At 37.3% G+C, this 25,324-nt stretch overlaps 1 protein-coding gene across 1 annotated transcript; it reads left to right on the top strand.

Moving 5' to 3' along the window:
- The first annotated feature begins 5,105 nt into the window (after positions 1–5,105).
- Positions 5,106–23,961, top strand: ATAD1 (ATPase family AAA domain containing 1). The gene is made up of 11 exons (XM_039352004.1): positions 5,106–5,430; positions 7,652–7,758; positions 7,884–8,058; positions 9,658–9,756; positions 11,849–11,969; positions 12,698–12,898; positions 15,819–15,925; positions 17,735–17,824; positions 19,774–19,824; positions 20,956–21,089; positions 22,048–23,961. The coding sequence occupies exons 3-11, from the start codon at positions 7,897–7,899 to the stop codon at positions 22,166–22,168; spliced, it is 1,086 nt and encodes a 361-aa protein (XP_039207938.1). The 5' UTR covers positions 5,106–5,430; positions 7,652–7,758; positions 7,884–7,896; the 3' UTR covers positions 22,169–23,961.
- Positions 23,962–25,324: the final 1,363 nt, after the last annotated feature.

Raw genomic sequence — 25,324 nt, forward strand, 5'->3', positions numbered from 1 at the left:
CTATGGCTAAGAGAAAGTAACTGGTGCAAGGTCAGCCAGCTGGCTTTCTGCTTAAGGGGGACTAGTTTCCCAGCTTTTAGTCTTATGCCTTAACCACTACAATATGTATATAATACCTGAGAATTTTGTGAGGATAAGCATTATAATATCCTATGAGGAGTTCCAACATAGCTAGTGGGATTTACCTCGAAGGAATAGATCATAGGATTACAAATCAAGAGTACTATTGAAGGTAAACATTGTGTAAAACTTAACATTTTTACTGGAGTTGGCTTCTCCTTAGGTGTGCAGCACAAATGTGATGAGAGTTGGACACCCCCTCCCCAGCCCAACTAAGAAATAATCTAGGAACACCCCAACTAAACTGGGTCAACAGCAGCCTGAGGCTAAAACAGCAAACACTTGACACACACAATGAGGAACCAGCTAGCAGCAATCAGGACACAACAATAAAAGTAATTAACACCTTTTAGGCAAGAAAAAGGAACTAACAATAGTCACAAACCAGCAAATCAAGAAAGACAAATTTTAACTCACCAATTAGAAATGGTAAGTTTGTTACCAATCAGAAATGACAAGTTTGGAAACCACAAAAGGGTATAAAAACCCCTGTTTAAAGATCACTCTGTCTAGCTAGCCGGGGACTCGAGCTGAATTGTCACTCAACGCTGATCCTCGAAATAAAACCTCTTTCTGGTAGCTGGCTTCACGATCTATTTCTTCTGCACTGCGCCGTCAAGGAGAATCCCGGCTGGAAGAACCGAACGGGGGAGTTCCTCCCAACAATCTGGCGACCACGAAGGGACTTCCAGCTCACCCAGCCACCGGACCGGGCCCGGAAGAGTCATCACCCAGCCGGCAGCGGACACTTTGATCCGTGGGGAAGCCTCCTCGGACCCTGCCCGGTCGGCATCGGGTAGTAAAGGGAGTTTTTGAGTCTTACGCTCGAACAGCTACCAGGAAAGAGGGTAAGTGCCACCAAATTTAAATCTATTAGGTTAAAGGGTCTGGGAGAACGAAAGGAAGAATGCATGAGTGTGTGCATGAGGCATCCTCCTCTTAGAATCAGCTGGAGCTCGCTCCCTCCGTGTGCCCTCTAGCCGCACCCCGACCTGCTGCTAGCTCCAGTGGAGCCGTGACCGGCGGAATTCGGGAAAGCAAGGGGGGGCATCGGAGCGTGAGACCTTCTGGTGAGAGAGGAGGACCGAGTGGGCAGAGAAAGAGAACCCTATTCTGGGTAAGCCAGGACCCCTTCTGCCAGTAAATATTAAAGCAGTAGCCCCGAGCGGAGGTGGCCGCTCACCTCCGAGACCTCAACTGTATTGGGAAAGAAGTCTCGCAAGCAGACTTCGACTGTGTTAGGAAAGAAGTCTCGCAAGGAGACTTCGACTGTGTTAGGAAAGAAGTCTCGCAAGCAAACTTCGACTGTGTTAGGAAAGAAGTCTCACAAGGAGACTTCGACTGTGTTTGGAAAGAAATCTCACAAGGAGACTTCGACTCTTAGGAAAGAAGTCTCACAACGAGACTTCGACAGTGTTAGGAAAGAAGTCTCACAAGGAGACTTCGACTGTTAGGAAAGAAGTCTCACAAGGAGACTTTGACTGTGTAGTGTATAGAAAAAAATAGACTTTGCTTAGGGCTTTGCTGGGAAACCAATTTGGCTAAATAAAGGTACTTAAAAAGGGAAAATAAGAAATAGCGATTCTCTCTTTCTCTCTCTCTTCTCTATGCAACCACGTGGTATGTTTAAAATGTGTGCCTTCCCTAACTTGAGTTATCTGAAATTTATGGTGGGAATGACTAGGATGTGTAAAACTAAGACTTCTGTTCTCTTGTCTTTGTGTATATATGTTTGTCAAAGTCTGTGTGAGAGGTAAATGTGACTATTAACTGTTTCAAATCCAAAGGAAAAAGAATTTTAAATTCTGCTAGAAATCATGCTTAAAAATAAGCCACAAAAAGGAAATACCTCACTCTGTTTGTCTGGCCAACAAACAGAATGAAGAAAAAAAAATGTGTTTGTTTTTGTTTGTTTGTTTGTTTTTCTCTGTCTCTGTGTACGCTCAAGAACAGCCTTAAGTTACTTGGAGGGATTGTTTTAAGTTTATTTGTTGGAAAAGTTTCACTTGCATTTACTGTATGTGTTTTATCTATCCTTTTCCTGAACAATGTGTGTCTATCTACAAGAGCCTTTTGAAACTCAAGTTTGCTTGTGTGGGGAAATAATTTTTTAAAGTTACTTTTCTTATCCTATCACTTACTGGTGAAACTACTATGAAGCTTCCTGAAACATAAGCATTTTCCAATCTCTAAAATAATGTTATCTATTTTAGAATAAATGTTAAAGGCAGATCTTCCTACCCTTGGCAAGTTGCACATCTTAAAATATTAGGCTTTTAAAATTATTTGGAATTTTTAGCATTCTCAAGCTGCCTAGCATTTTTTTTTCCTTCCAAGTTGCAAGTTCTTGTCCTTAATATGTTGCAAATGGTCAAGTTCAAAGGTGAAACATTTCATTTTGTTGTTCCCCATTTGTCTATGTTTAATAACTGCAGTATTAATGCCCTTTTCAAACTGCCTGCAAGCTACCCCCCTTCCAATTCTTTTCCTGTCCTTTGTTCTCCATACCTTTTGTCTTCCTCTCCTGGTAGAGTCCACCCAGAAAGGGGGGGGAGACCTTGTTCTTGTATCTTTCAGCCCTGCAATCCTCTCCCAACCCTTTGGAAGCAGAACACACAGACCCAGATGCTGCCTCCATCCATTTGAGCCATGGAATTGAATTGAATCCAGCCATCCACTAAAAAGCCACCATGCAATCTGAGTGGAACATCTTCCCAAGTCCTACCATTTACCCAGATGCCTGTGAGAGCTGCAGAAGGAAGATTCCTGATGCCATGTGAAGCCTCAGAAGAGAAAATTAGACTGTGGGGGGAGGGTGGAAACTCATTGTAAACTTTTCTTTCTTGCCCCATCTGTATTGTAACAAGCCAGTTGAATGTATTAATGGAGAGATGGCATTTAGGAATATGTGGCAGAACAAGTACTGAACACCTTGGACTTCTATCTGGTGGGAGGGAAAATTTATCCAGAATGTTTGTATTGGCTATTTTGTAAAAATAGCTGCATATGCATACATACACCATTCACCCCATTCAGAGTCTATCCCCTCCACCTACCTTTAGTAAAGTTCCTCAGGCTGATTTTTGCTCTGTTGCACCAAAGCTTTGAGGGATCAACTTCCAACAGATAACAAGGGGGAGGGAACTAGGCCCCCTCAGGTGATTTGCAATTCATATGCCATGACTAAGGAAGCAATAGGAAAAATCCCAAACTTATGCCCTGAATATTTTGCACTGTTGAGCTCAGATTGGGATTCCTAGAACTCATTATGTGCAATTTAAAGAAAATTTAATAGCCTGGCAGTTGGGCATTACAAACCTGGATGCACTGAATTAAGAGCTAAGGCAGGAAACAACCCTTGAAACTGAGCAGCCAGTGGTCATGTACTAAGGAGAACCATGGCTGTGAAGAATTTTGGGGGGTATGCAAACCTGACTGGAAGCTAAAGGTGACATCCAACATTTAAGAGAACTAGCACAAAACATTGGGCACAACCAGTCATCCTGGAACCTTTCCTGGCTCTTTTCATGGTTACCAGACTTCCATTGGTTGAAAATTCTTATTGGTAGTATAATCACAGTCATAATAGGTGGGGCCCTCCTTTGTTGCCTATGCCAATTAATTCCTTTAGGGTTAAAATGCCTAAAGGTCTGCACAACTCCCATCAGAAGCAAGGGACAGAGCAAGAAAACATCTCTCATGATGTGCCAAATTGATCACCACTACCGTATATATGAACCAGTTGGGCTAATCACTGATACATCAGTAATAGCCCAAAATGGGGGAATTGATGAGAGTTGGACACCCCCTCCCCAGCCCAACTAAGAAATAATCTAGGAACACCCCAACTAAACTGGGTCAACAGCAGCCTGAGGCTAAAACAGCAAACACTTGACACACACAATGAGGAACCAGCTAGCAGCAATCAGGACACAACAATAAAAGTAATTAACACCTTTTAGGCAAGAAAAAGGAACTAACAATAGTCACAAACCAGCAAATCAAGAAAGACAAATTTTAACTCACCAATTAGAAATGGTAAGTTTGTTACCAATCAGAAATGACAAGTTTGGAAACCACAAAAGGGTATAAAAACCCCTGTTTAAAGATCACTCTGTCTAGCTAGCCGGGGACTCGAGCTGAATTGTCACTCAACGCTGATCCTCGAAATAAAACCTCTTTCTGGTAGCTGGCTTCACGATCTATTTCTTCTGCACTGTGCCGTCAAGGAGAATCCCGGCTGGAAGAACCGAACGGGGGAGTTCCTCCCAACAATCGATTCCTGTCTCATTGCACTGAAATCAAAGTCTCCCAAAGCAAACCCAAGATATCACAACTTTACTCCATTCTCTTTAAAATATTCTCAACTGTAACAAAGACTGTTTTCTATTGTTTTGTCTCCCCTAGAGTTTCTGCCATTGCTTTGCTTGTATTCTTAAGTTCAACATTGTTGAGCTTTTATTTGGATGCTGACCATGGAGCATCTCGGGCTGGATGGGATATAATACATATTTAATAAAAGGATTAAGAGACCTTTGGCCTGTTTCCCCACCCTTACTCAAGCACAGGGTAACTTTATAAACCACAGTATCTGGAACATAGATAGCTCTCCACAACTTGGTTTGTGAACGTAAGGTAAATTTGTCAGTTACTGAATTTCCGGCTCCCTAGATCTGGTCCAAAGGAAAACAGGATAGCAATGGTTAATTAGACCAGACTGGGAAATTTATATCTAGTTCTATTATGTGCAAGCTAAATTGGAGCCGTCCTGAGATCAATATCTGACTCTCGGAGGGCAAACTTTTTGAGGCCCAGCTAGACTGTCTTGCCCTCCTTTCCGCAAAATGAAGAAAGCAAACTCTCGATGCGAGACACCCCCCCCCCCGGCCAGGGTTACAAGGAAAACTTTCCCCCTTCCTCCTTAAACGGAACCTTACGATAGAGGCGCGGCATGCGAGGGGAAGGTATTGAGCGTCGGCCCAACACCCACGCGACGCCTGCCGGGAATGGCCGTTTCCTCCACTCGGGGATTTTCGCGCGCTGCTCCCCTCCCCCTCCGGCGCACGCCTTTTACGCGCCTCGATCCTTTCCGTCGCCCCGGTGCGGAGAAGGTAGCGGCGTGCGAAGGACTGACACGGAAGGTCACCTCGAGGCTTTTTTTCGCTTTCCATTCAGTTTGGTGGCGGGGTATTTCTGCAGGAGCGTTTTGGCCAGCGAGTTGGAGAGGGTGCCTGGGCTTTCCTGCTTCGCGCCGCTGTTCACAGCCTTTGGAAGCAGCCGAGAAGTCCTGAAAGCTTTGGGAAAAAGAAGGTGACTGCTCCATTTCCCCTCGTGTTTTCGGGGGAGGGGGTGAAATAATGATCTTTTCTTCCCCCGCCGTCTCCATGTGCCCCGCTTGGCTCTTGTTTTATTAAATAGGGTTGTGCGGAGTCCCAGTTTTGTTGGTTAGTACCACTCCTAATCATTAACTTGGTTTTTCCCGCCTACTCATAAGCCCGTCCTAAAGTTGTCTGCAAAGACTGAATTAAAACTGTTCGTAGATTTTCTCTAAAGTCTAGGGTGCACTGCGTTGTCTTACACCTCACCTATAACCCAGAAGCGAAGAGCCAGTCTTGACTTTTTAACTTTTCCCAACCGCTTCCTCTTCATGTTGATACTAATTCCTATGCAGTTGTAGCATTGAGGTCAGTTGCCAGACAGATAGGTACGATGCTCCTTTTCGGGTGCTGATTCGTAAAATGGATAGGGTTTGCCACCATGAGTGCAAATGAAAACAATTCAGAGAAAGGAGAAGCAGGTCTTTAGAAAATGGTTGGATAGCTGGGTAGACTGGTTGCTTTCAGGAAATAGAGAGATAACTTGGCTTGATAGCATCATATGGTAATGTTTTAAGCAAGCACTTTAAGCTGACAATAGTATACTCCTACCTTTTTCAAGCTTCTAAGGAGAAAGTTGTGAAACAATAAACAACCTTGATCTATGGCAGATTGCATGTTTGGCCTGCCAGACTTGCAGGATGTTGGAATGAGGTCTGCAGATAACTGGGTGAAGAATTTGCACTCTGAAGCAGGCTGAAAGAATAATTAGATCATATAAATGAGATTCTTTCTGTCCATGGTCTTTGTATGGCAGTTTTGGTTAAAAAAATTAAGAATCTTCCCTTTAGCAGACATTGTATATTTGACAGATAGACAGATAGTATATAAGGTTGTCCCACTCATAAATTGTGACTCTGGACAGTGCACATCATACAAAATAAAGACAAAATGGATAGAAAGAAGATCAAATAAATATAGCTGAAACTGTATATGCTCTCACAACAGAACAAGTTCATCTAACCACTTAATTCTATATATAACAAAAAGCCAGGTTTTTATGGCTCTGTGAAAGGTCAGGGACATTTACCTCAAAAGAAACTTGTTCCAAAACTTATAACTCCTTCATACAGCCTCAGCCCATTGCTAATATGCTGCATACAATGGAGGCCTTCCTTATAGTCTGCTGGTCATATTTCATAAGCTGCTTCCCTGAATGTAGTTTTGAAACTCTTTTGAGGGAGAATAAGAAATTGGGAAACTAAAATGATAAGAAATGGCACATTTTAGAGTATACATGGAAAGAAAAAGTATGCCCTGTTATTTTGCATTTGCTGTAGTTTGGAAGAAATAAAACCAAAATGTTTTACTTGTTTTGAGTTTGGCTGAAACTTGTTCCACAGTGCTACTGGAGTGATTTTATGGTGCAGAGTGAGGTTGGTGTGCATCATACACAGCCAGATACTCATTTGACCTCTGTGCTAATCTACTATGCCCCAAGCTTAGTTTTGATTTACTTAATTTTAGTATGTGTGTACTACTGTGTTATACAAATTCTAGGTAGTTTGCAATAGTAAGGATAAAATGCAATGAAAGTTAATGAATACAGATTAAAAAAGAACTTGTTCTGATCTTTAGCCTGCTCCAGAAACCAAACTGCCCATGTCTTGCTTTAGATCCAGCCAAACATACATGATAATGGAGCCCAGTATCTTATAAACCTTTTTCTCTGGTCCAACTTGTCAAATCAGCTAATAGCAATCTAATAGTATCTTCCTTCCTACCCCCTGCCCCTCTGTATTCTTTTCCCTGCTTCCCTTCAGCTGCAAGGGCCAGTGAATTGGCCTATGTGCCTATTCCTTAATGCAGCTGTTTTAGCAATAAGGATTAGAGTTCCAGAGTGGCCAGTACCAATAGCCAATGTATTGCCCCAGTCTCCCATTGAAAAACCAGCTGTGCTGTGTATGGAACATTCTGCACATTCATAGTATGTTTCAATCTAGTATTTTAAGTCAGTTTGTAAAACTGATCCTTACTGGTTTTGACTACTGTCAAGTGAGTTGCTAATAACAAATAAAGGCATGTATGATGCTTCCTCTGAATATTATTGTTTTCCAGTTAATATGTTCCATTTAAAAAAAATACTTTCCCTTTTTGATTTGGTCATTGAGAAATATTGAGTGATAACAAATTATCCATTTCTTTATCTCTACAAGGAACGGAATTAACATCCATTTTGTGTATGAAATCTCTTATATGTGAAGTCTCACTCTTCTTACATATGAAAAAGATCTTAACCATCTTGTGTATGAATTAGCAGCAGGTTAGTAATGTATCAAGTATATTAATATATATGTACTACTGTTAATATATATGTACCAAAAATTACTTCAAAGCTTCCTTTCTAAGAATGCACACTGACTTTCTTTCCTCCATTATTTGGTATAGTGAAACGTGCACAATGGTACATGCTGAAACATTTTCTCGTCCTCTAACTCGGAATGAAGTTGTTGGTTTAATTTTCCGCTTAACAATATTTGGTGCTGTGACCTATTTTACAATTAAATGGATGGTAGATGCAATTGATCCAACAAGGAAGCAAAAAGTAGAAGCTCAAAAACAGGTAATAAAATACTTTAAATATAAATGTTATATAAATAAGGAACAGAAAGCTAACATTATTATTGAGCCGCTGAGTTCAGAATGAGAAACCAATGGATTAAGTTTGCATTTTGAACAAGCCTATTCACTTGCCAGCTTGCTAACCTTGCTCAGCATCCTCACCTTATGATTCTGGGGTTGTTCAACTGAATAAAAACAAATTTCACAAGGTATAAAAGTAAATAATGAATTAAAGATACAACAAATATATACATGCATAGTAGAAATTCAATTCACACATTTTTAAAAATTTGGCAAGTAGACGCTTGCCAAATAACATAGTTCAAGTTACAAGCCATGATTTTGTGAATAACATATGGAAAATTTGGGCACCCAAAAATTCCTCTTAAAATATCAATCCCTCAACCCAGAAAATAGACATAATCACAAGCTTTTCTTTCTTTCAGAGAGAGTTAAATTACTGGGTTGCTGCTCTCTCTGCCTTAGTCCTCAAGCTACTGCAGTGGGGGAGAATTAAATATAATTCTTTAGCTCCTGAAAAGCTGTCCTTTCATGAAATAGAGAAATGTTATTGAACTCAGTGGTATTGACTTCTGAGTAGACCTGTATAAAATTATGCTTTAAAGCTAACACAATCTTTTGTTCATAATTCTGGTAAAGTTCTAAAATAATGGAACCAAGCTATTGTTTTAAGCAGCATGTGTGATCTACATTAATAAACAAATTCAAAGACCTCCCTTTACCCTTTGCATGGAAATAATTGTTATATTGAGATAGGATGCCTTGAAAGATTATGTCTCCCTCTACTAACTTTTTTTTTTTTGTATATGAAATTAATGGAGACTCAAGAGCCTGTTGTTTTACAAAGCCCACTTATAGAATGTTGCCTTTGTGGAAATGTTCTTTATTTGTTTTTTCATCACAGATTTTTATAGCTAGAGAATTATTTTCTCTTCCCCAGTAATGAGTATATCATTCTGAAAGTTGTTTGCATATTTTGAAAGAGTTTCTAAGATGCTGTCCACATGACTGCGTCTCTTAGCAATGACAGCCTCCAATAACATCGTAAAGTGAAGCCTTTACATTATAGTGCTTGCTGGCTTCTCTAATGACTTTGCTTGTAGAAAGCCAGCAGGGAACATATGAAATCATGATTATGTGACATAAAGAATGTAAAGGACCAATTGTAAGTGCTCCTCATTCAGTACCGCCGTATCTCTGAACTTTTGCTGAATGAACAAATGAAGGTAATCTAAGGACTACCCATAATATTTATGAATTATGCTTCAAGTAGCTATACTCAAATGGAACATTCTCTATTGTTGAAAAGGTATTAAGACAAAGATTAAAATGCATTTGAATAACCTTTGATTATCCTGGAGAGACACCCTGAAGTATTGTTATTAACAACAAGCTGGCTTTATTTTCAGTAAAGAGATGGTACATTCAAACAAATGAAAATGGGGGCATTCTTTTTTCAGATTCCTAATTCACAATTAACAGAATGTTCATATTCCTTAATAGCAGCCTTCCCCTTTCTAACATTATTTGAAAAGATCAAATGAGGCCATATTGCTGAACTCTGGCTCTTCTATAACAGGCAGAAAAGTTGATGAAGCAAATAGGTGTGAAAAATGTTAAGCTTTCTGAATATGAGATGAGCATTGCTGCACATCTGGTGGATCCTCTTAGTATGCATGTAAGTGTTATTTGTCTTATTCTTATGTGAAAATATTTATGTTTCAGGACAAAATGTTCATGTGGATACACATGTATTCATAGTGGAACTGTATTTTAATTGAATTTTCTTACTTTCGGGAGTATATGGACATTGTGAGACAAGACGTGTTTCAGCTTTTTATTCCAAGTAGTACAGTTATACAGGTCCAAATTTCCGGGATCGATTTCTTTTTTCCCATTCTCTCAATATAGACAGCATCTTAATAAGTTAATGATAGTGCTAGTAATCCCACACACAATTCAAAAACCTGAAATATTTGATAGAACTAATACATAATGACTATTTTCAGATATTGGAGCAAAAAAAAACAAAACCTCCCTATGCATCTGCAGCTAAGCATGGTATGAGATAGGGAACAAAATTCTGTAATGACTGTTTTTACATTCAATAAATATCAGAATTGATCATTATCCAATTTTAACTTTTTCTTGACTAATATGCATGATTATGGACTTTTTTAATGTGGTAAGTTATTTTAACATTGCATCAAGAGTTTTACTTCAGTGAATTTATGCAGTTTTACATGAAGTTAAAAATTGGTGCTTGTTAAAAATAGTATTCAAAGTTCTCTGTGTACACTTAAAGACTGAGTTATGGTAATTTCATCTTGTTCGTAGGTTAACTCATTGTATGTTGTATCATGCTATATCATGCTCAAATAAGATTATTTCAAGCACTGGCTGTAAGCACCAAGCACTCAGGTACCTAAAAATTAGCACACTGAAAATATCAGTATGGTGTTTCTTTGGGGGAAAAAACCTATATTGTTGTAATTAGGCATATTGCAAATTTATGTGCAATATAATTTTTTCTTTGTTTGTTTTTGCATGCCCATCTCAAGATTGAAATCTCATAGGCAAGATTGGAAAACAGCCATTCACTTAATATCTATCCAGTTTAACCCCAAGAATGCCTGGAGAGAGGAAAGGTCCAAGATGCCTTCTTATGACTTGACCATTAGTGATCCCTCTACCACACCACCTGGTTTTGACCTTCCTTGTTTTGTCTGGTTGAAATTGAATAGAATTAGGTGTGATATTGGAAGAAGTACTTTCAGCCCTGTATCAGTGGAAATGGAAAGATTTCCCTTGTTGCAGTTATGGTGCTGACAGGCAGACTGTAAAACATATTGTGCAAGTTTGCCCACGACATCCAGTTATGAGGCCACTGCCATAACCCCATAGAAGTTTTACTTATAATTACCTGGACTGTGTTTATGTTTACTTCTCTTCCATCATGTTCTCATATGCTAAACAATGCTGCTACATATAAAGAATTTTACATTCTTGGATGTACTGTAGATATAGTATAAAAATATCTTTAGAGTTTTCATTTCTATGTATAATACTTATCAATATTAAAAGAGCAGATAGGATATTAAAACTAGGTTGTTTATTATTAATGGTAAATTTGTACTAGTAAGAAGACTTATTTATTAGTGCTCTCTTGCCATACTGCTTAAGGCCAACATCATCTCTATTTCTTAGATCAAGGATCAAAATACTTTTCTTCAGAATCAGTAAAAAAGCAAAAATAATCACATGATATACAGTGAGGGGAAAAACTATTTGACCCCCTGCTGATTATGTACGTTTGCCCACTGACAAAGAAATGATCAGCCTATAATTTTAATGGTAGGTTTATTTTAACAGTGAGAGGTGAATAATAACAAATGCATTTTTCTGGATATTTTTGTTATTCTGTCTCACTGTTAAAATAAACCTACCATTAAAATTATAGACTAATCATTTCGTTGTCAGTTGGCAAATGTACAACATCAGCAGGGGATCAAATATTTTTTCCCCTCATTGTATTATATAAATGCATTCAAATCTCAAGACTAACGTAACTTAACCCAGTATCAAGAGAGTAAAGTCACAATCTCTGGGATATATTTTGTTTTATTTTTCTTGTTTGGTGAGAAATATGGTTAATATACAAATGGCTTTAAGATTCAATATAACTTTCATCTTTATCCCTAATTTGAGATTATAGCTGTTTAACAGATGCCAGCTCAGTAACTTTTTTTAATCTTATATTTGTGCCTTAGGTAACATGGAATGATATCGCAGGCTTAGATGATGTTATTACAGACCTGAAGGACACTGTCATTTTGCCAATCAGAAAAAAACATCTATTTCAAAACTCAAGACTTCTGCAACCACCAAAAGGTAATATAAGGAAGTCCAAATTATCTTTTTAAAAGAAAACCTTACCATAATACAATTCCTCAAGGACAAAAGCTCAAGTTGTATAAAAAAAAATTCCAGTTTTACAAAAAACTTAGAAAGATCATTGAACTTGTCCCATTTATTATAAACTTCCATGGAAGATTAATTTAGGCATGGAGAAAGTAGAGATTTTCTTCCAAATCATTCATTCCAGCTAAATGTATACATTTAAGTATATGTAGTTTTGTAATATTGCTTAATATTTCATTCTTCAATTTAGAATAGAATTTATAGGATGGCTTAAAGGGTAGCAATATAAAATAAGTAACAAGTGATGGTGCAGAACCTTAAAATAATTTCAGCATGAATAAAATATTTAATTTAGGTAAATAAGATCCTTCTCTGCATATCCTGTGTATCTTTATACAGGAGGAAATTCCACTAAGCTGTGCCTAGCTCAAAATTCAGAATCAGTACATTTTCACCACATGAGTATTTTTGTGCCTATATAGCTTATTTCTGTCCCTTTGAGATTGTGCTCATTGTAGTAAAATAATGGGCAGATAAATGTCAGGATTTTATGGCATAGGAGAGCAGCTTGTAAACAATAATGCTGATATGGAGACTTTGCAAAGAGTTTTATTAACCTCAGCATGTATAAAATACAGATATTATATTTTCCCATGTAGAGTGGCAATAAATTAATTAACAGTGTGTTTGGTTTTCAGGAGTGCTGCTATATGGCCCTCCAGGTTGTGGTAAAACCTTGATTGCTAAAGCTACAGCAAAGGAAGCTGGTTGCCGTTTTATTAATCTTCAGCCCTCAACATTAACAGATAAATGGTATGGCGAATCCCAGAAGCTGGCAGCGGCTGTTTTTTCTCTTGCTATAAAACTTCAACCCTCTATCATCTTTATTGATGAAATAGGTAAAGTGAAATTTTCTACATATTTGAAAATATTACATTCACATTTTTTAAAACTTCATAGTTAGTTTGCTCATGTGAAATCAATAGTATTTAGAATTATCAGTAGCAAAACAATAGGCATCTTTATAGGATTTTTTTGGGTTTTTTTAAGGGGGAGAGTGCCATTTAATTTGAAACAGCAGTGTTATATTGCTATAATTTTATATGTATTTTTAATATTTAAAGAACAATAAAGACCTCTTCTTTGTCTATTTGGATTCATGTAATGGGTAGAGCAGCATCATTTTCTCATCCCTTCAGAATTCGCATATATCCAGCATGAAATTCAAAATCTTGGGTTAGATATATGGATATTTTTTAAAAAACATAACATTTATTTTATCCCGTTTTTATTATTTTTATAAATAACTTGGCAGTGAACATACATAATGCTTCCCCCTCCTATTTCCCACAACAACAAGTGAGGTGGGTTGGGCTGAAAGAGTCTGGCCCAAAGTCACCCTGTTAGCTTTCGTGCCTAAGATGGGGCTAAAATTCACGGTCTCCTGGTTTCAGGGCCATCACCCTAACCATTGCACCAGACTGACTCTACATTTAGCATGGGCACGTTTAGTTCTTAACTCAGATAACATGTAAAGTTAGATGTGATACTTATTGCTTAAATCCCAGTAATATAATACTTAACCAGAAGGCATATCACTGGAAAAAGCCTAATTCTATAACCGAAAAAAAGAGGTTTCTTTCTCATTACAGTTAATATAAAACAACAGTCCCTAACCTTTGCGGTTTGGTGATCTTGCTGGGGGAGAGGGAGAGGAGAACTGCGCTGTGGAGCAGCGTGCAGGCGTGCACACACATGATTGCCCACTGGACCACCCCTCGCGCAGGTTGAGCTTTGCGTGTGCTCCAGCCAGCCATTCATGTGGCCCAATTCCAAATAGGCCATGGCCCGGTAGTGGGCCGTGCCCCAGAGGTTGGGGCCCCCTGGTATAAAAAGTCTGTCCCCTTTCATGTTATCTTTTAATTTTCCTCTTAAGTGTACATTAGCAACTAATATCTGTTCCTAGCTGGATTCCTTGGGTGAGTGATGAGATCAGATATATCTCATGCATACATATCTTCAGATATTACATATTGCTCAGATCAGACTGACTCTTCCTGGTCTTCATGAACACTAACAGGGATGGGGCCAGCCCTTACCTCAGGCTCAGGATGTCCCTGAGGAAGGAGACAAGAACTGCACCAAGCCTTACCTTTTGTTTTCATCAGATGAGCAAGTTCCACTTTGAGTGGACACTTCTGCAAATGCCCAAGTTCTATGAAATAATACTGAATAGTGGTTTCAAAACAAGCCAGCCATGAAGCTGTATTTTAAGATAGACTTCCAGATGCTTTGAACCCACCCTCCAACTCTTTCATGTTATACCAATTTTGTTGTTAGTTGCGAAGTCAAGTCCGACCCATTGCGACCCCATGGACAATGTTCCTCAGGCCTTCCTGTCCTCTACCATCTTCATACCAATTTTACACAACTTTATTTAGGGATTTTATACATTTGCATACTTTGTTTTGACAAAGGATTTTTATTGATTTATTTTCAATAAAGAGATGGGCTATAATAAGGATATTATTGTTTGGGGGGGAGTAGATGTCATGCTCAGTAGATATATGAAATTTATTTAAATTGATGAGATTTTTATTTTAAGGAAGATCTAAAGCTGCAAATATTGTTATAAATCTTAAAAAAAAACAATAACAGCAATGTTCAGTGGGTAAGAACAATTAATCAGTGGAACAGCTTGCCTCCAGAAGCAGTAAATGCTCCAACACTGGAAGTTTTTAAGAAGAGACTGGACAGCCATTTGTCCGAAATGGTATAGGGTTTCCTGCCCGAGCAGGGGGTTGGACTAGATGACCTCCAAGGTCCCTTCCAACTTTACTATTATTATTATTATTATTATTATTATTATTATTATTATTATTATTATTATTATTTGTATTGGCTAATAATAGAATTAGTTATGTTACTATATACAGAGACCACAGCGTGCCCAATGTTTTAAACATTTTGTCTAAATAATACCTATTAACAGATACAAAAACTGCTTTCATCATAATGCCTCTAGTTGATATGTGCTTTTTTAAATATATAAAATATTTAAAACAGGAGGAGCTGTTAACCAATCCAATTAAGGTATTGCTAATTTATGTCTTAGGATCTTGAACTGTACTGTTGTTTAAGAATTGAAATTATCAAAACCAGGTCTCCAAGTTCAGCATTTTTTTTTTATAAGACTCCTAGAAACTGATAGACAATAGATAACCAAAAACCAACTGAAAAAAGTACATGGGGCATCCATCCTTCTTGGTTGCATCATAATCTGATTCTGGAAATTTTTTCCATTTACTAGAAGAGCCAAGGACTGTTGTTTTAGAAACCCAGTCCAGCACTCCTGTTAACATACATATGACGTTATCGTGCATATCTCCTTATGTGTCCCTTATTTATTTATTTATTTATTTATTTATGAGACTTATATACTGCTTTAAGCGCGAGCACTCTCTAAGCGGTGTACACCAGTAAGCAATGTGTGTGTGTATATATATACATACATACATACATACATACATACATACATACATACATACACATTGCCCCCAACAATCTAGGTCCTCATTTTACCTACCCCGGAAGGATGGAAGGCTGAGTCAACCTTGAGCCGGTGAGATTTGAACCGCTGACCTGCTGAACACAGTCAGCTAAAGTGGCCTGCAGTACTGCACTCTAACTGCTACGCCACCCTATTTTCTCAGTTAATGCATGCACCTTGATTAATTCATTATGCAACACATACAACTTCATACTCTAGAAATACAAGTTCTATTCAAATCTTTTTTTGTTTTGTTTTGTTAAATTCAGATTCTTTTCTACGAAGTCGTTCAAGTTCTGATCATGAGGCCACAGCTATGATGAAAGCCCAATTCATGAGTCTCTGGGATGGTCTAGACACTGATTTTAATTGCCAAGTAAGTAGCAAATTATTATTTTTATTGATACATTCATGCAATGCTTATAAAAATGTAATTTTCATTGCTTCGATGCACAGTTGTAGGCATTTACGATCAAGCAGTGCAGCGAATAAAAAATGCCAGCTTGAGAAATGGAAGCAGAAAAAGATGGTTTATTCATTTATTCCTTTCCTTTAGGAGATCAATATACTCTACATAGTATTTCTTCCTTTAACTTTTTTCCACAAGAACAATCCTATGAAGTTATGCTGAGAGACCACATTGTCCAAAGTCACCCATGGCTAAGGGTTAGAACTTGGTCTCCTAGGTGCCAGTTCAACATTATAAGCCTACATCATACAGTGTAGCAGGAATTTGCAAGTTTTTACAGTCTAAGGTCTGCTGTCATATTTCATATTTTTAGTTTCGTATTCTTGCTTGGATTAGTTGTGCCCAGAAGAAAGTCTTGTCTTATTCTGGTTAAACCTACCTGATTCAGTTGAGATCAATATCTCTGTAGTTTCTCCAGTTAAGCACCTTGGCATGGTTATTTTCTCACCACAAAACGGTGTAATTGGCTGAAAGTCACAGTGAAATAGGGAAAGAGACATCCAGCCAGCTTTTCAAAGAGAAGATGGATTGCAAACTACTTTTTAAAAACTTTTTCCACCCAATCTAATCTAGTGATAGGAAGCCTTAAATGGCAGTGAATTTATACATCTAAGAACCCTGTTTCTTTATTTCTGACCATTTCATGAGAAGTGAAGGTGCACTAAATAATAACTCCCTTTTCATTTGGGGAGTTTTTTCCATCTCTAGATGATGCCTCTGTATGTGTATACTCTCAAATAGCATGTAGAGCAGGGGTGTCAAACTGCCGGCCCGTGGGCCCGTTGCATCATACGGAGGCTGCCCCCACCCCAGCTCCAGCAATGCAAAAAAAGGTCGCGATACGTCACAGCATGTCACGTGACGTGGTGAGTTTGATACCTATAATGTAGAGTAATATTAAGTAACATTTCTGGACTACTTTGAACATGATACATTTTATTCTGTGGTCCAAATATTTATCCCATTTATTTTGTACATTGTCTGTTACATACTATACAGCATTCAAAATAAAGATGCCTTAAATGATGGTCAAAAACTGTAGAAAAATCTTAAAAAAATAGAATAAGAGTATTCTCTTTTTCATGAATGGACAAGTTAACTTACATTTCAGTACTCTGCCGATTTTGAATTCTCTTGGTTTGAGAAAGGAGTAGGATAATTTTAAAATAATAGTGACATTTTTAATATTAAGCAAAAGGAGGTCTTTATTTTGGTTTGGAACTGCTTTTGTATGTCTAAAACTCTTTAAATGTAATAATAAATTCTAATTGTTTGATGTTGTTCGAACAAGCTTTAGTTAAATTCAGGATGAATAAAAGTTCAATTTCTGTCACTATCAAATTAATTTGGAGGTGAAAATCTAGAGCTATAAACAATTGATCAACAGTTTCTTAAATCAGTTTTATTTCCATATGAAGATAGTAGCAACATTACTAATTTTGTACTCCGACATATTTTATATGCAGTTGTAATCATGTACTTTGGAATCAGTATTTATAAACATCATTTTGTAATGCTTCTCAATTGAAAGTGGGCTTTTCTAGAGAAACTTAAAAATCCAGAGGTTTATTCAGATTCAGATATATTATGTGCTGATTATATTAATGGGGGGAAAACATTCTTTAAAAACTAGGGCCACTTGTTCGTGAAACATGATATGTCAATATTCGTGTATTTCGTCAAGAATAACTGTTCCTTGTCATACATTACATTTAGGTGATAGTGATGGGAGCTACTAATCGCCCTCAGGATCTTGACACTGCCATTATGAGAAGAATGCCTACAAGATTTCATATCAATCAACCTGTAAGTTGGTTAAAATGTTTGCCATTGCCTTCTTCCTAAAGAAAAAGTGACTGGCCCAAGATCATCCAACTTGCTTGGTGCCTAAGAAAGGACTCATGGTTTCCTAGTATCTTAATACTATGTCATAGTAAGTTTCCAAGGTAGTTTATCACAAAGAAAAACAAAATATTTAGCCAAAAGCACAAACACAAGCTACTTATGATGAAATGCTGTTTCATGGAGAGAACAAACAGGATTTCTTGAAAATGGCATATCAAAATTTGGGCAATTTACCTAGCATGTTCCCCTCCTATTTCTGTGCTATCCATATTTTCTTAAGGTGATATGAGGTATTGTGGGTTGTTCCTTGATGATTTCACAGGGAAGAGAGTAATAATCCTACATCTGAGCTACGTGGGGGTTTAAAACTAAGACAACAAATTATGTTTTCCTCCGAAACCCACTATAGGTAGTCCTTGACTTACAACAGTTCATTTAGTGACCATTCAAAGTTACAACGGCACTGAACAAAGTGACTTATGGTGGCTTTTCACATTTATGAGCATTGCAGCATCCCCAGGGTCATGTGATCAAAATTCAGATGCTTGGCAACTGGTTCATATTTATGATGGTTGCAGTGTCCTGGGGTCATGTGATCACCTTTTGTGACCTTTTGACAAAGTCAACGGGGAAGACAGATTCACTTAACAACTAGGTTACTATCTTAACTGTAATGATTCACTTAACTGTGGCCAAAAAAATCGTAAAATGAGGCAAAACTCACTTAACAAATGTCTCAGCAACATAAACGGGCTCAATTAGGGTCGTAAGTTGAGGACTACCTGTATTATGCAGTGAAGATGGGACCTAATAACTGTTATGTTTGAGATAGGAATTCCTGTCACGCCCGTGGAGTTTTGCTTGAGTTGTAAGTTTCATGCACTTTCCAAAAACCATTTAGAGCAGTGGTCCTCAACCTTTCTGGATCCATGGACCGGCAGTGGGAGGGGGGGGCATTGATGGTTTTGCATGCACAACCTAGATTCTGAACATGCGCAAATGAAGGTTTGCATGCCCGCCGCTTGTGCAGCCTGATTCCCAATAGGCTGAAGACTGATATCCGGTCCGCAGACTGGGGTTTGAGGACCCCTGTTTTAGAGGATGTGACAAGAAATCAGAAAGTTGTCATACCTGATTTCTCCAGAAAACCGGAAATGGAGTTGAGGGTGGGGGAATTTTCCAGATTGGATATTTAAAAGGGAAATTGTATAAAGCTTCAATTTTATTTTACTAGTAAAATTATAACATTATTTAAGAGCAGCTACTGTATTTACCTCTTGACTCAATCAGTTTCTTGCTCATCAGAAATTCATCGGCCTCGTAAGTTTTAAATTTTTTATTCAGTTTTCTGTTCTTTATAATCTGTATTAAAATTGCTTGGTGGTATCTTGCTGTTTATTTTAACTTTTCAATTTGTATTTTATTTGCCATTTATTTGTACTTAAGGAAGTTTTGGAAAGACTGTGTGTGTGTGTGTGTGTGTGCTGAGAAATTAGCTGTATTTGGTTGTGTTTTTTCTGGAACCAGTTATTGCTGCTCCAGACTCAATTTCTGACTGACTTCTCCCAAATAACCTTCAACTACCTTCCATGAATCCCTGTTATCAAAGGATTTATTGTCTCAGGAGTGCTTCTTTCAGAAACAAAGAGGAGAGAGTATAGATCCTGGGTGCTGTTTATGTGGGAGAATAATAACATTTGCTTGAGAAGTACTTTAATTTGATGATTGAAACTATCTTCGATCATCAGCCCCTTCTCTGGAAGATCCAGTGGTACGACAAGGAATCTATAGCAGAGTGGTATCAAGTTTTTAAAAGGCATCATAATAATTGTAAGATTATCACTTTTAAAAGGTTGGATCATTATTATTATTTTATACCAATATCACATTTCCTTTCTTTTCATTTAAAGGCACTAAAACAGAGGGAAGCCATCTTAAAACTTATTTTGAAAAATGAAAATGTAAGTTGGTCATTTTTGCACTTAAAGTAAATTATTTTCTATTCCTACAACATGGTTGTAGACAAGTAGTTTGTGCCAGCTCTCATATTGTGGAAGTTTTTGTCCTCTGTAATAACTCAATTAAGATAAAATTCTGACTGTTTTATCCAAACTTGGATTTTAACAAAATTTTGCCGAATAACAATATATTTTTAGAAATCTTATTGCGTATTGCTAAAATGTTAATTTATTTCAATTTATTGTTCATCCATAATGCTTACCATATTGCTAGACAACCTTCAAAAATATCACTAGAGACCTTTCAGGTTATCTGCATGTTATAGCAACTTTGGTTCAGTTTTTACCATCTGCTTACCATAAATTTTTGTATGTATTTACTCATTTTATATGGTCATCCATTCTTAAGACTGTTCCTTTAATAATGGCTCAAAGTTACAATAGCCTTGGACAAAGAAACTAAGACTTGCATTTGCTGTTATGACCATTGTACCAATCCCCCAGTCAAAATTTGGGTGGTTGGCAACCGCTATCATTTACAACCAGTTTCAGCATCCTGCAGTCACATGATCACAAAAGCTCATGTGCTCCACAATTGTAAAGGTGAGCTGGTTACCAAGTGCCTGAAATATAATCATGTGACTGGGGGGGGGGTGTTGTACAGCCATTGGAACTCTGGAACTGCGTTGTAAGTAGCTTTTGGAGGGGAGTCCGTCGTATCTTGGAACAATCGCTAAGTTATCAATCATTAAGGATTACATGTATTATCTCTTGTAAATAAAAACGACTTGCAAAACAATTATGCGAAATATCTAGTTTATCGCCAGTTGGGACATAAAAATTTATCAGAGCCATTTGACTATCGTTATTAGTAATTGCCAAAATTATAAGGTGCCCATCAATAACCAAAATGTCATGTTCAGATATAATATATGGAGATTTCTTAATTAATATAACAGTTCTGGTCATTTTTGAATTTCCATAAATAACTATCTGATAAATCAAAGTCCAAACCAAAGTATTTTTTTTAACAAAAGCATGACAAATTCTTTGATTCTATTTCAGTCTATTCCTTATTGTTTATGTTAATTATATGGCTCTTGTATGTGCTTTTTTTTTCCCCTTTGCTAACAGGTGGACAGGCATGTAGATCTCCTGGAGGTTGCTAAAGAAACTGATGGGTTTTCAGGAAGTGACTTGAAAGAAATGTGCCGCGATGCTGCACTGCTGTGTGTCAGGGAATATGTAAATACTGCGTGTGAAGACAGGTACTTCTTCTTAATGCCACAGAAGACTTGATATCTAGGAGCCAATTTTGCTGTTTTTTTTTTTTTTTTTTTTTTTTTTTTACAGGAATGGATTCTCATAGCCTAAACATTGGCTGAACTGTTTGGAAGATTTGGGAGGGGATTCCTTCCTGTTTTCTTACTTTATGTAGCAAGATGGATGTGCTCTTAACTCATGACTAATTTGTATGTCTTGTTGCATCTGGAGAAGTGAGAGTTAAATTAATACCACATAAGATGTTGCAGAGAATTTTAAATATGCAAATATCCGCTTTAAATTATTTTGAAATACCTCAAAACAATTCTGAAATGGTCAAAAATGCTTTCAAAATCATTGATTTGAATGTGGGAACAACTATTTCAGATTCAAAAGTTTGAATGTTTCAGTTGGAATTTGAAGCAAGTTTCATACCTTGAGATCAGAGGTCTCCAACCTTTCTGGATTCGAGGACCAGAAGGAAGGAAAGCAGCTTCAAAATTGGTGTGCGTGCACGCACACGGGGACACGCACACTGGCGTGGCACAAGGAGCCCCATTCATGCATGTGGCATGCACTGGTGCCGTGCGCATACATGAATGGCCGTGCACCCCCCACAGTGGCCAGTGGCCTGTTCACGCATGCTCAAATGGGCCATGCAAACCGCCTGGGCTAGCACCGCATGCACAAACGGGCTGCAGACACCCACCCCACACTAGCATTCCCATTTGCACTTGCACGCATGTGCAAATAGCGCCGCTAGCGCGAGTGGGGGGGAAATGCATGCCCACGCGTGTGCACACCGGCCAGCCGTTTCTGTGGCCTACTGGCCAAGAGCCCACAGACCATAGGTTGGGGACCCCTGCTCTAGATTATTCCCAAATAGTGCATGATACATAGTACTCTTGTCTCTTTTATTTTATTAACTGTGCTTTTTCACTTTTTCCTGTTTTTTTCTTCCAGCAACGATGATGATGAAATTCGCCCAGTGCAACAAAGGGATTTGCATCGAGCAATCGAGAAGATGAGGAAATCAAGGGATGCAACAAATCAAAATGTTCTGATGCATGTTAGTTTAGATTAATGTTATCCATAGTTTCTTTTGGTGACTGGTAATTTAAATAGTAGAAGTCAATTGAAAACAAAACAAAACAAAATCCTTTTAATGATTGTTTCTGGAATTGCTTTTATATGCTGATACCTAAGTTATTGAAACTTAGTAATTTTGCAGAATTGGATTCGGTCTGTGTGACAGATCATGACATGGAGGTATATGGTCTTGCTTAAACCAATGTCCTTGTTGCAGCCTTAAAAATTTGTTGGTAGATTTTCACATGGCACATGGTTATTCTGAGAAGGAGCGGAGCCTATGTATATGTATATGAGACGATGTGTGTGTGTGTATATGATATGTATGTATATCCACAGGCTTTTATATAGAGACATAATATGTAGAAAACTTGAATGTGAAATCCGTTCATTCTTTTTCTTTTTACTTACTATCTGGATCGAGTTAGATCATGGGGTTAAAATAATAATTGCACAGTTCCCTAAAGCACACCCATTTTGCTTTTTTGGAGAGTCGGGAGGGGTGTATCTGTAATATAGGGAAATTCTCATTTCTCCTTTGCATCATAACTGACAGTATGCGCTGGTGCCAATGACCTAAATATAAAAAGTGCTCAAATCTCATGAATCTTCATTTTGTATGATCCTACAAATTGTATTTTTTAATACCTTTTTTGTATAATTGAAACTTACCATTGTAGGCAGAACACTGGAAACTACAGGTTGTTAATGTTTTCTTTTATTTCTGAATTGTGAATAATGTCCTTTATTTAATTACTGGACATAAATATTGGCATTGCTAAATTTGCTCTAAACATTCTAAGTGGAAATAACAAAAATTCTAACATAAAGGATAGTGGCTTTCAATTTTAGTTAAATTTCTTTCTGTAAGACAGGGATCTTGCAAAGAGTGGGAAATAATATTTTATATTAATTATGAAATAATCATAACAGGAAAGATTGGAATAATAAGATTTATTTTCTTAAATTCATGTACTGCTTTTTTTTCATATTCATATCTGTGTTCTAATTCTAGGTGTACTCTTTAGTTTTTTTTCTTTGGGTATAGAACCAAAATGTCTTTTACAGATTATATCCTAACTAGAATGGTTTAGGGTTTTTTCTATGTGTCCATTTCAAAATGGAAAATTTGTGGCCAAGGAAAAAACGAATCAGTTACTGTTACATAAAGCAATTTTTGTCAAATGAAATAATTCTTTTAAAAATCCAACCAAGTCATCTTAGAATTTTAGTCCCATTTAAGTGGCTGATCAGAATATTTGGGATTAAGAACTGAGTGGGTAAATGTATATGTGATGATCATATGCTTTTACATTATGGATGACATTAAATCATAATGGGGATGGGGTGTCATTCCCCAGTTAATTTCCCTTTTATTGCTAAATTAGTCCTATCCAAACCCCTTGTGCATATCTGAGGTATATATCTGAAAAGAAGAAAAATACTTGAAAAATATCTATGCTTCTGGATACGCTGCTCCCATCTTTAGCCATACATATAAATACAGCTTGAGATATCAGTAAGTTAACCTTTTAAAGTCATTTACACACATCTCTTTTGCAATATGAAATCCTAGGACAAATTCCCTAGGTAGATTGTAATAAAATATTTGATTTAATTCTTCAATTAAGTCTTTTATATTAATGACCTTTATTGTATTCTGATAGTAATTCTTTGGTCATGTCTCAAATTTTATTCTACTTAATTTCAGCCAAAAGTATAAAATTAATAATTGTATCTGATCTTTCCAGTGTTTTCTATGGCCTATAAATAAATGTCACACAATGAGTCTGTTGTACCTCATGTTCTAAACCTTTATGAATGGCGATGAATAATCTTTAGCCCCATCAGCAAAGCTAAATATTAGCTCTTGTGACCAAAATATATTCATTTTAAGATGTATCATTTCACTTCATAATTTTCATAAGCTCAGAATAGCCCCATTTAAGTCTATAGTAGCATAAATCATACTTCATTTCTCTCTGAGTGAAAAAGTTTTATCTTTTTTTCTATTCCTTTAAGTCAGTGGTTCTCAACCTTTTTAATGCCGTGACCCCCCCCCCAACCAGTCTTAAGTCGAGGACTACTCAACCAGTCATAAGTTGAGGACTACTCAACTGGTGCAGCACCGTTTGCAGAATGGGACTTTTGGCGGGCTCAGCAGGGCAGAGACAGCCTGGACAATTCCTATTGGCTTTTGAAAGCCAATAGAATTAGACTCTATTCAAGAGAGTCTATTCTATTGGCTTTCAAAAGCCAATAGAATAAAAGGGAGTAGCACAGCTAAGGAAAAGGGGGGGAAAATGGCGGACTGTGTTGTTTGGCGACCCCCGTGAAATGGTCGTTCGACCCCAAATGGGGTCCCGACCCACAGGTTGAGAACCACTGCTTTAAGTGCTTTGGTTTATTTGCAAGAGGGAAAATTAAACATTGCTGATTCCAGGTTTGTTTTAAAGACAATGGTTAGGATCCAGAGATCGTAGCAGCTCAGGAAATTTCAGCAGATGCTCTTTACATATGAGTTCTCTCAAGACTTTTTAAACCTTGGTCAATACTTCTGATGTCCTTTGCCATTGTATTTAAAACATGACTTAAAATCTTAAGCTTGTTTGCCTTCTGACCTCCTCATTCCAGCAGTAAGTATTAATTTGATAGGCATAATTTAAACATAGGAAGAAGCACCTGAAAATGTTGAATTAATTTCACCTCAATTTGTTTAAGAGGAAATAAATTTGAACAATCTGTTTAATTTCTAGAACTATTATTTAGGTATTTATTCCACCAGATCTATTGCTATATAGTAGTAACACTTAGATTTTTATCTCTCCTTGGTCACTAAGCTCCATTAGCTATCCCAGGACATAGCTATATAGTTTTATAATAAAATATTTATCAGCATTTATAGATTAAAGAGCAGTTTTTCTAATATTCAGAGGTCCTAATTGTCAGGAATAGAAATTATCTTTTTGTTCTTAATAGTTATGGTCTGATTGTGGTGATGGGAATTCTCACTGAAAGTTCCTTCAAAGGAACAATTTTATTTATGATTTCCAGAGTCCGTAGCACCAAAAATAACAGTTTTTTGGCATCTTCATAAATTTGCATATTCAACAGCCCAGTGTTTGCCGTATAAAATTATTTGATTTCCAGA

This window comes from Crotalus tigris, unplaced genomic scaffold (assembly GCF_016545835.1).
Source record: "Crotalus tigris isolate CLP2741 ecotype Arizona unplaced genomic scaffold, ASM1654583v1 scf7180000018396.560290, whole genome shotgun sequence".
Classification (NCBI taxonomy): Eukaryota; Metazoa; Chordata; class Lepidosauria; order Squamata; family Viperidae; genus Crotalus; species Crotalus tigris.

Bases quoted from the DNA above. Each gene is read 5' to 3' on its own strand.
- ATAD1 (XM_039352004.1), top strand. From the start codon at position 7,897: ATGGTACATGCTGAAACATTTTCTCGTCCTCTAACTCGGAATGAAGTT. The intron at 11,970-12,697 runs GTAATATAAGGA...TTTGGTTTTCAG, and splicing joins ACTTCTGCAACCACCAAAAG to GAGTGCTGCTATATGGCCCT. The intron at 19,825-20,955 runs GTAAGTTGGTCA...CTTTGCTAACAG, and splicing joins TTATTTTGAAAAATGAAAAT to GTGGACAGGCATGTAGATCT.